Raw genomic sequence first — 11,791 nt, 5'->3', positions numbered from 1 at the left:
TGGGTCAACATTTCATTCTGCCAGTTTTGATTTATATGCTGCTGAATGTTTGATGATGTGCATGAGAACAGCTTCTGTCACTTGTTTCTGCTTCTTCTTCGCTTGTTTTTAGATCTGGAGATTCGGTACAATTTCAGAAGTTGTGTAATAGTGCCCCCTACTGTATAACAGTGAAAACATGGATTGCCGGAAAATTCTGGAAAGCGTTGTGTCATAAATTATGGAAAATTCCGTCAATGGCAGGGGAAGAATTAATGCTGTTTATATGTATGTATTTAAATGTATGAAAACTAGTAGTGGTATATATCTTTCCTGTAGCTCAAACAGTAGAGCGTTTGTGCTTGCAACGCCAAGGTCATGGGTTCAGTTCCCTAGGAAAGCAAGAATTTATAAGAATGTAAATGTGTACCTTGAAATGCACTGTAAGTTGCTTTAGATAAAAGCGTCTACCCAATGCATATGCAAATGCATAAATGTAAATATGACAAGCGCTGTGCGTGTCCGTCTCTGGCTCAGCACCATTTAAAGTGTGAAAAAAGCATATTTGAATCTGGCAGTATATGTGACGAGACTGTACTCCCAGAGGCACAGAAATAAAGATCCCACATGTGAGGCCGTATCGCTCAAATGGTTAAAAATGTGGTCCGAATCAGCCCCTGTTTCCCACTGTCACACTCATGTAGCCAATCCCATCAACATGTGGGCGGGGCTTTTCTCCACTGACTTTCTATGATATTCAAAGCGTTTTTTAATGATGCTGATTTTTAGAAGGCTGCTGTTTGACTCAGAGATGGCGAACGGGAACATGGTTTGTGTAACATTAGCAACACATTATTAGCTGTTTAATAACGTAGTCAAGCCAAAGGCTAATTATATCATTTACCATTATGTGTCCAACGTTGTAGAGAGCGATACATAAAACGCATTAACATTCTGATACATTGACTTGTAGATGACCCTGTATAATTCACTCTCCCTCTTCTTCTTCTGAATCATTTTCTGGTTCAAACATATGGCTGAATTAAACCAATGTTTTCACTTGACATTGTGTTGCGTTTACTACATTTGACCAATTGGATCAAGTAGTCCGAGCTGCTATGATTGAGTGGAGGCGGGGACCAATTTGCATATTCATATTCCACCTATATTAAATGAAGCAAGGGTGTAGAGTTATACAGAGTTATATTTTATTTTATTTCAGAAATGTTTTGATAGTTTTAGTTAATAATAATAACCCTGGTGAAAATTAAATTATAAAATAAGAAGAATTTTTCTTGTGGTCTGTACTGTATGTCCCATTTACACTGACGCTCCCTGTCATTGTAACTGAAAGAGCTGATATGCAAATGACAACCAGTCCTCGCATTTCAAACACATCAGCTTGTTGTACCACTACATGAGGCTGGAAATGAGATGACAGATAAACATGTAATACATTCGCCGCAGGAATCCTCATTCATGCTTAGATGCTCTAAAAGCATTGGTGGTCGACTGGGCAGATACGGCAACACAAAAATGAGTCTGTTCTGGTTGTGGAAAACAGAAAAAGAAGCACCCATTTAATATAGATAATTTAAGAGAGGTAAAAAATTTCACTTATGTGACCCTGGACCACAAAACCAGTTACATGGGTAAATTTTTGTAAATTGAGATTTATACCTCATATGAGAGCTGAATAAATATGCTTTCCATTGATGTATGGTTTGTTAGGATAGGACAATATTTGGCCGAGATACAACTATCTGAAAATCCGGAATATGAGGGTGCAAAAAAATCTAAACATAGGAAAATCAATTTTTGTTGGCGATTGTGCTGCATTCACTCACAAAAATAAATGTTTTATATATTTACAGTAGGAAATTTACAAAATATCTTCATGGAACATGATCTTTACTTAATAGCCTAATGATTTTTGGCATAAAAGAAAAATCGATAATTTTGACCCATACAATGTATTGTTGGCTATTGCCACAAATATACCCGTGCGATCTGTGAGTGGTTTTGTGATGCAAGGTCACATATAATGTTATTGTCTAGTCCAATCAAATTTTGCGGTATTTTGACAGATTCATCTGTCACTTGGTGGAAGCTCACAAAATTAGACTGATGTCAACATGGACAGGTTGTGTGACATATCTTTATCGTCAAAAAACCCTGAATAAAACCACATAAGGTAAAAGAAAATGCAACCCAAACTATAGGGTTCGCTTATAATAAAGATAAATATGGTTTGTGTCGACCACAATGTGAGATGAATTATTGGCTGCCAAGAGCATGGGACCATTGAAATTCAATTTTGGTACTTGATGTACAATGTAAAATCTGGGTCTTTGAAGCAAAACCAGTTCAGAAACATTGATCTTATGTTGGTAAACTGTTGTAATGCACATACAATATATAAGTAACCCGAACCCTTACACCTAAACAAACATTAATGAGTTATTTTGACATGTTGTTGCAAAGTTACTTATAATTAGTAGAAAGTGTAAAGTGAAACTGAATAATTTGCATATTAAAGAACATTCAATCATAACAATATACCAATCATCATAACGATTTGCCTTTGAAATAAACTGACTAATTTTTTTATTAAATAACATGTAGTGCCATTAGCTCTCTCCGAGATCTGTGAGGCATTTCGAGCCGTGTGTTCATTCAGTTACTAGTCACCCTAAAGGGGTTTTTAGGGGATATGTCAGTAGTTGAATACAAAAGCAAACATTTAGATTTTAATCAAGGTTTCCACCCAGCTATAGGAAAGATCTTTGATCTCCAGCGGATAATCGCTGTTTATGCTGCACCGACATGACGGAAATGATAGAGAATGATTGAATAATGTCCTCTGTCAGCTTGATGTGAGGAAAATAAGCAGCCGTCACGTCATCCATAACGGAGTATGGCACTGATGATCTGACAATGTCTGAATTCCTCTGGGATGGTATAATGAAACTACATTTTAATCCTTCTTTCAGAGGAGAAGAGACAAAGAAATGTATTTAAAGAGCTACAAGTAAACGTTCTGTCATTGTTTATTCTCATGCCCTTTCAAATTTGTACGCAGATATTTTTTGTGTAACACAAGTTTCTTAACATGTATACAGTGTTTTATGGTTAAACTAAATTAAAAATATTAGAAAACATTTTCGTTAGTTGAAACTAAGGTAAAATAAAAAATTAATGTTAAATGAAAAATGTAAAAAACTTAAATGAAAGTTAGAAATGTTGCTAAGGAACTAAAATGAAATAAATATAAATTAAAGCTAAGTAGAATATTTGCAATAAACTATACAGTAGCCTATATTATATATATTGCAAGTGTGATATTGCTTCTACAATGGTTCAATAAAAATAAGATTGGGTGACTTTCATTTTAGACATAATGTTGCCAGTTAATTTGTTTAGTTTTGCTTCAAACTAAGTTACTGAAAATTCAAATGGGCAATGTGCATCTCTGAGCAACACACAATCGAGTGTTATTTCTATAAGTGTTTTTAAACAAATCGGTTGAGTGAATGATTCAGTAAGTCACTGACTATGACAGTCAGTTGTTTCGTTTGTGAATGAATCTGTGTTTTGAACGAATTGGTTGATTAAATGAATCAGTGACTCACTCATGATGACATGACAGATGCTGCATCGAAAATCAAATCCTTCCCCACTATACAGTATGCGGAAAAAAAGGTACAAGAGCAGTATGTCCTAGTATAGTATTCGAAAAACAGTAGTCGAAAAGTCCCCGGATGACCTACTACTTTCGCGGAGATTCTGGAGAGCGCATTCCATGGAGACTTTACTATCCCATGAGGCCATGCGAGACGATTTATGAATGGCAGTGAAGTGATGAAACTGACGCTGGTTTGTCACATGACACTGACAACATGTCGGATGTAGTACGTCTGAATTTCATTCATACTACACACATTCATACTATATAGAACATACTTTCTTAATTTCGGCAAAATAAATTCAAATTCAGATGTTGCACCTCCTCAGTATGTGATTTCAGATGCAGTTAGTAACTTGTCGCCACCTACTGGCATCACTATTTTTGATACTTTTCTCTTTGTTTGTTCCACAGAAAATATTCCAACATGAGAGTGATAATAAATGCTGACAGATTTTCATTAGTTCTATCCCTTTAAATAAGCTGCAGGCACCCTTTGAAGCTTCTTCTATTCATATCCTGCTATTTAATCAGTTATTATTTAAAGCAGGGATATTTTTTACAAAGCCAGCAGCATGTCAGGCAGATAAAACTAAGTATGCAGACTTTTCGAGACAAGGATCTAGTTTTACACACATACTTCTGGTCTGGTCTACCCGATCATTTGTATTCAAAGGCCCCAATGGGCTGTTACAGGAATGAGAATGATGATAAATACAGCAACGCAGCAGGTCCCAAGGGAACGGCCATCATCATCTTGATTTTTATTGGCCTTTCATTCAAGCACCTCCATCTTGCACTCCGCCATGCATTTTTTTTCTTCCAGATAAAGGGCATTCAACCAATGGAGTTCCTTTGTGTCTTTTTTATTCAATCAAACATATGGGTTTGAGAGTAAAACTAATTATTTTGTAATTAAAAAAATAAAAGATTTCAAAAAAGTCTTCTTAAGGCTCAAAAATAAAGAAGTTGATAACAAAATGATTTGCAGTGCGTGTAATTCTTTGAAAACCTTTATTTTTCTATGTGCATTTCAAACACTTTTTCATCAAAAACACACTAATTTTGCTCTCTTTTTTGCGGGTCTAAATATTTTGCTTATAAGTTGAAAAGTTTTGCTTGCTAATGAAGCTGTGTCTCAGTGGGCGGTCTCTACCAACCAGGATGAAAGGTCCTTTCCTATTGGTTACCCTGGATCGAAGTGACAGGTTGACCACGCCCACTACGTTTTCCCGCTGCTGTCTGTGAGAGAGGAGCGAGCGAACTTGTAACATGGCCAGCAACAGGTCGTTTACTGAGTTAGATAAATGATTTAACATCATAAACTTAGTAACAAGTGAACTGAATTATTCTCTTCTTATGCTCCCCCAGTTAAATACTTAACGTTTTATTTATTTTTATTACTAAATAATTTGTTTTACTCTCAAGCAGAGTATGTTTGACTGAATAAAAAAGACACAAGGGAAACTCCATATCAACCCATCCATACATCTTCAGACTAAAGCAGTCAAGAAACAGATTTGTTTGTGATGCAGCTGTTTTTGTGTAGTTAAACATGTTCTGATTTCTGCTAAAAGTGAAGTGTCTCATGCAAACAGAATAGCAAAAGATCAGAAATCACTGGAAAAAAATAAAGTTCAGTTCTGCGCTGGCAAATATTAATGGTGATTTTTGAGGTTTAATACCACACAATGTGGATTGCTTGAAGCGACTCTGCTGTAGTTAGCATAGAGTCAATTTTGTTTGTAGGGCACAAATTCAACAACGAACACAATGACTTATCCATTATTGTTCACTTTAGGTATCGATCCACAAGCGCTACATTAGAGGAGTTCTGTGCCCTATCGAAAGCTTGAATAAACCTCCGCTGTTCCAGCTCTGCCTCGACAGCACCAGGCGTCTCCTGAAACATTGATAACTGTTAGCCATCTCTGTGCTATTTCACCAGGGATGCTGAGAGAAGTAAGGACCTAGTGGCCCCAATCGTGCTTTACAGCTCACGCCAACAGTGCGGTAATGAACTTCCCCCATCACCCCTTCCCCATCCACCTTCCTCACTCACGCCAAGTAATGAACTAAACATACATGCATAAAGCCATCACAGTACATCAGCATGCTAAAGCTCTGACCTTTGCATGCATTAAAACGGCCTGGCTGGTCAGCATGTTATGGACTGCATTGACTCTCACAAGTCTATGTGAGGTTTATTGCACGCTAAAGGCAGCAACAGAACAAAGCCTAAAAGCCTTTGTCAAAGACGATCATTGGCATTTATTCTGCTGTGGTTACATTGAAAGCTGCAAAAATACCATCCACTGTAACTATAGGTCTATATTACTATACCCCCCATTTCCCCATTATTGAACACGTTTGGTGGCAGGATTAATCAATCTTGTGTGACGAATATGCCTGTGGATAACATATTTCTACAATGGTATTGGTCACTGAATTTTGGTGAATCTTTTGGACTGTTGCATAGGTCAACAACACAAAAGTAAAGGATAATCAATGATTACAAATGATGATGACTCAAACATGTCTTCTCTGTAAAGTCAAGTTAAAGAATTCACGTTCATTGTGGATTATTAGTGAATGAGAGGTTTGCTATGCACACATGCAACAAACTGTGAACCGAAAAGAACATATGTTGTATATTAATGTCAAAATTGTGTAATTTAATTGGCATAATCAAACTACATTAAGTAGAGGCATGACTTTAAGCTCAGAGACATGAATCATAGAGACAGGAAAAGCCCCAAATGACTTTTAATCTTACTTGACACACTTGATTATATAATTTTGACATAAGGTCATAAGACAGCGCTGACCTTTACAGAGGAAACTACTGCTAAAAATGCACCAGGCCTTGCTCCATTATTAATTTAGATACGCAGCGTCCCACATATGTCAAAATTTCTATGGGTGTTTACATAAAATCCAAAGCTTTAAATTGAGGCTGTTGAAATATTTGGCAGGATCTATTCTAACCGGCGTCCTATTACTTAAGCCCTAATGGACTCAAATGAAAGCATCCCTGGTCGCCTACAAAACCTAAATGGATTTTGACGAAGGCTGCAGTTAAATGAATAACTTCTCTGCCATATTAATGACACTCCTCACATCATAATAGTGGGCGCTTTTGCTGCAAATGCATGCCTACTTGAAGCATTTTTCAGGTCAGTTTGAAATACGCATTGAAAATGTAACATTTAACAGAGGAAAAACTCTGTTGTTGTATCGTATTGCAGAATGCAGAGATAATTCATCACTTTCAACAGCGCTCACAAGGGAAAAGCGGCATCCAAACAAACTCCACACAGTCTGAAATTAGCCAGAAATGAAACAGAGAAGATGAAGAGGTAAAGTGACAAAGCAAAAAGCACATAATGGCTAAAGTGAGCCTAGTAATATCAGAGAGGAGACAAGAGGACATTTTTACAGTAATTAAACAGGAACACAAACAGGGCACAGAAACATATTAGCGAGAGACTAATCATGACAGTTCAATGCGAAGCGATCATTAATAGCAAAGATAAGCTTGTTAGCCTGCCTCGGTCAATATTTATACATGTTTCCCCTGCTAATTGAGCTTTCATTTTGCTTTGGGCCTGCTTAACCAAGCGTACTTTTTTGGAGTAAATAGCAAGAACAGGTTTTGCAAAATGTAAAATTTTATTTTCAAAAATGTAAGCAACAGATTACACAGTTAACTTTCAGCAATTGCAGTCCTAACTTAAACAGTACTCACATTCGGGACTTCAAAATGAAAGACTCACAAACTTACACACTATCTACCTATAATATACAAAAAGAATACAGAATAAATATTAAAATGGCCACAAGAGAAAAAGTAAGTTAATCAAAACAATTAGTAGAGAGCAAATGTTGGGAAAGTAGAAACAAGACTCTGTGCCTTAAATACAATGTTTTTTGTTTTTCCTATTACATTTTTTACAAATTGTGCAAGATTTCAGACTAAGGCTCTGGTCTTGACATGACAGCTGTTCGTCTAGCACTCTCGCACACACGCGCACACTCACGCACAGACATCCACACACACATGCTCCCTGTGCTCTGCGCACTCGGTGGGGTGTAGCAAACGTTACAGGGTAAGAAATGGGCTGTGCATGTGATGGTGTTGGTGGTGGACACTGTTTTTCAAATGAAAATGCACTTCACCCTCATGTGAAAAGACATTTCAGAGGAGCGGATTTAGAAAACAACCCTCACCTTGCAAATGAAAACATGAACAAAACACCAGAACCATTAAGGCAAGAACAGCTGGAGTGGTATCTGTAACAAAATTTGCGTGTTCGGGTACATGGATATGCCGTACTCAACTTAGCTTAACTGGTTCTCCACTGTCAGTTTAAGTACAAGGTTCTCAAGAGCAATGTTTTAAAATTCAAACATTTGTTTTTAGACTTAGAAAAATGAGATAAGAAAATAACATTGCCAGACAACAGAGACATACCATATGGATCATAAAACTACAGGAAATAATTTAAGTTGCAAATCGAAAACCACACGACAGGACCCGCCCCCTTAAGACCCGCCCACCAGCCCGCCCCGCCCCAACCCATCCCTAAAAGGAAAAAAGATATCACTTACATTTAAACCAATTTATCCTCTCGTGAAGGTGTATTCCAACAGTTAGTCACCCCACATGTTTTGTTTACTTACAGTGAAAGAGAAGTCTGTTGCAGATTAAAGCATTCGTATTTCAGTTTGGGAAAAACAAGACATCCTTGCAATGCAACTGAGCGAAAAAAGCATCTTCTGGTCTTCTCGTTAGTGCAACTTTTTAGACACAAATTCCAGTGATTCCTTAAGGTAACAGTTTGATTTCTTTTACACCTGTTCCAGAGTCTTCCAGATATCCAAAGTCCCTTTTTGATGTATCCATTTTTTCTTTTCTTTTAAATTTTTTTTTTCACATTTTTTTTTTTCATTTTCATTTTTTTTTTTTGCGTATTGGGTTTCAAATGGCCTTTCGCGTTGGTTGTTTACTAGAACATAAACGTGAGACGTGTCCTCTGTCCGTTCATCATCTTATTCCATTCGGACGGTTCAACTACAGGCCTCGAAAAGGGAGCGAGAGGAAGAGGAGAAGGAGAGAGCTGTACAATTGAACACATCCCTGATCAACCAGGGCATCCAAACAAAAACCACATCAGAAAAACAAAAAATGCCACTGAACCTTCATATAACACAGTAGGGTTCCCTCGGTAACCTGGATTTTCTGCAGTAGAGGAGCGTGGTGCTGAAGCATCGCCGGAGCTCCCGGTTGGAGAAGATGCAGATGAAGGGGTTGACTCCTGCTTGGGCGAAGCTCATCCACACGGCCGCTGTCAGGTAGCCTCCCGGGATCACTGGGCCTCGGGCGAACACCCTCCAGTAGCAGGCCACCAGGTAGGGTCCCCACAGGCTCAGGAAGAAGAAGGTAATGATGTAGAACATCCTGCTTATCCGCTTTTCAGTCTTAAACTCGTCCAGCACCAGCAGACGCCTGCGGCCCGCCGCATTGCTGTTCTGCCGGATTCCCAGCAGGGTCGGAGGCGTGGGACCCCGGCCGAAGCCGGCCAGCCAGTTGGCCGCGGCCTGGCCGCTCGCTCCCGGGCCGTGGAAGGTCCAGTTCTGGCTGACGGCGGGCACGAACTGGACCGGCTTCATCTTTCGGCGGTCATGGACGAAAAAGATGAGCTTGAGGTAGACAAGCTGGGTGGCCAGGAGGATGAGTGCAAGGAGCAGCATGAAGCCCAACGAGTCATTGGCACGGAAGGAGCGGTGCTGGAAGGTGCACTGGTCCTCCTCGCGGATGAAGGAGTACGTGCCAACGTCCAGCACCGGAGGGAACGCCATGGCTACCGACAGGGTCCACACCATGCATATGACGGCCAGGCATGTCCAGAAGGTCAGCCGCTTAGTGTAAAAACGGTGGTGGGCAATGGCCAGGTACCGCGTCACGCTAACGCAGAACAGCATGAAGGCAGTGTGGAAACAGGAGAGCACGCCCAAGAAGGCGATCACTTTGCAAGTCAGGGTGCCGTACGTCCAGGCTGAGCCATTCTTGACGGAGGTGAACACGAAGGGGAAGCAGATGGCCGAGCGCAGGATGTCCGAAGCGCAGAGGTCCAGCAGGAAATAGTAGGGCGCTCGATGAAGGCTCTTGTCTTTGACCAGCAGGATGGAGATCAGGAGGTTTCCGACCACGCCGACGCCGATGATGAAACCCAAGGAGGTCAGTTTAAGGAAAGTGGCGAGCGGAGAGACATTCTGCAAGATGTTGTGGTCCCCTGCATGGCTGTAGTTCGCCATAGATGGAGAAGGGATCATAGAGAACGCTTAAAGCTTTAGCCAAGTATCATGATCTAGATGGAGAGTGGAGCGATAGATCCATCTGGTGTGCTTTGAAGCAGGTTCCAGCCTTGTTCTTCGCTGCCTCTCTTCTAAGGCATCCTTTGTTCCTTTGTCTCATCACACCTAAAAGGATGCCTGAAAAACACGATCCACCCATTAGGATTCGCTCACACAAAACAAACTGGGGGGCTTTGCATTGCATCGCTCATTTCTTTTGTCATTGAGGCTCTTTTTTCTAATTGCATACAAAATTGCGGCTGCAACGGTATGCCGTCTATGTCGAGCTCACACAGTTGCTTAATTCAGCATAAGGATTCGCCGTTGGACACCAACATAAATCCTGGTTAAAATAACAGACCCCCACCCCCAACATCTCCCCTTTTCCAAGGCAAATTAAATAAATAATAGCAAAGAAAGAGAGTGCAGTCGACAAGATGCTCATCACCACGACCAGACATCCGTCTAGAGGCGTATTCATCTGTGGTATAATGGAAAAAGACGTGGAATCTAATGATTGTTATCAGCTACACCCGAAAGGAACATTTGTCTAAATGCAGCAAGAAAAGCTGTTGATCACACCCAAAGATCCTGCAGAATCTAACCGTGTTCATTCTCTCTTGTTTATCATGATACTGTGGAAAACCAATCATGAATCCTTATTTGACTGACTGTGTAAAGGAATATGAAGAAATGCATCATGTTATATTTTAGATATAAAAATAGAGATTATTTGTGGCTTCCATACAGACGTTCAGTGCAACAACACAATATAATGCAAGTCATTTGGGGAAAAGCACATGCTTTAGAATTACATCTCTATTTTTTCTCTCTCTCTAACCTAGATTTATTTGTTTATAAACAATTAGTATTAATATGACGACGAATTCGAGTAAAAAAGCAAAAACAAACAATGGATTGCATCTATTAACCGACTCTATACAATAGCCGTCGTTTGTTTCATAGCTATAATGCACGAAGAGCCTTTCCCTATATAATAAATAATAAACCTTTGTATACAGTTGCATTTTTACAAAATCATCCACCATTGAAGACGTTTTAGTGCGTTGTATCAAAATAAGCAACAGATACAGGATCATTTGGGTGACTGCGTGTGAATTTAGCACGCAAGCGGTCAATTTTTCCCTTTGCTTTTTAAAACGGAATGATTTCTGGATGGCTGAGCGTCCATTATAGGCACAGCAATTCCTTCAAATACATGCATGCAAATATCGAGTGCAACAGAGACAACGCTATAAAATATCAATTAAAAACATACCTGTTGATATTCCCCCTTTGTTTCCCTGGCGGTTATTTACATGGCAGCAGTCACTTTGCCGTAAAAAAAGGTTTAGTTTTGTTGCCTGCTCTTTTTCCCCCACTGTGATTATACAGTAAACGGTGCGGACGGCGCATGCGCACTGGCGCTATTTGTGATCCCAGCAGCAGCAGCATCATCTGCACTGATGGGTGCAGCAGCATCACGGATCCCTTTTGCCCTTTTGTATAATATACATCGTCGCATGTGTTATAATAAATGTTTACTGTGTATACTGTATCTGTCAATAGCCTATATGTCACTATCTATCTATCTATCTGTCTGTCTGTCTATGGGAGAGAGAAAATAATGGTGGGCTTTATTTATAATAAAGCCACCTTATATTTAACAAAACTTCTTTCTTGTTTATACTGTATAATGTGTCACACATTTCACCTATTTTGTATCACCGTGTATCGTACTGTATTTGACAAATGAAACCTTGAACTTAA

At 39.5% G+C, this 11,791-nt stretch overlaps 1 protein-coding gene across 1 annotated transcript; it reads right to left on the bottom strand.

Moving 5' to 3' along the window:
* Positions 1–8,633: 8,633 nt before the first annotated feature.
* Positions 8,634–11,430, bottom strand: gpr85 (G protein-coupled receptor 85). The gene is made up of 2 exons (XM_081363143.1): positions 11,301–11,430; positions 8,634–10,159 (listed from the first exon to the last, which is right to left on the bottom strand). The coding sequence occupies exon 2, from the start codon at positions 9,998–10,000 to the stop codon at positions 8,867–8,869; it is 1,134 nt and encodes a 377-aa protein (XP_081219269.1). The 5' UTR covers positions 10,001–10,159; positions 11,301–11,430; the 3' UTR covers positions 8,634–8,866.
* Positions 11,431–11,791: the final 361 nt, after the last annotated feature.

The sequence above is a fragment of the Scardinius erythrophthalmus genome, assembly GCF_964197995.2.
Source record: "Scardinius erythrophthalmus genome assembly, chromosome: 4".
NCBI classification, from domain to species: Eukaryota; Metazoa; Chordata; class Actinopteri; order Cypriniformes; family Leuciscidae; genus Scardinius; species Scardinius erythrophthalmus.
This window is presented reverse-complemented; position numbering and strand designations above follow the sequence as displayed.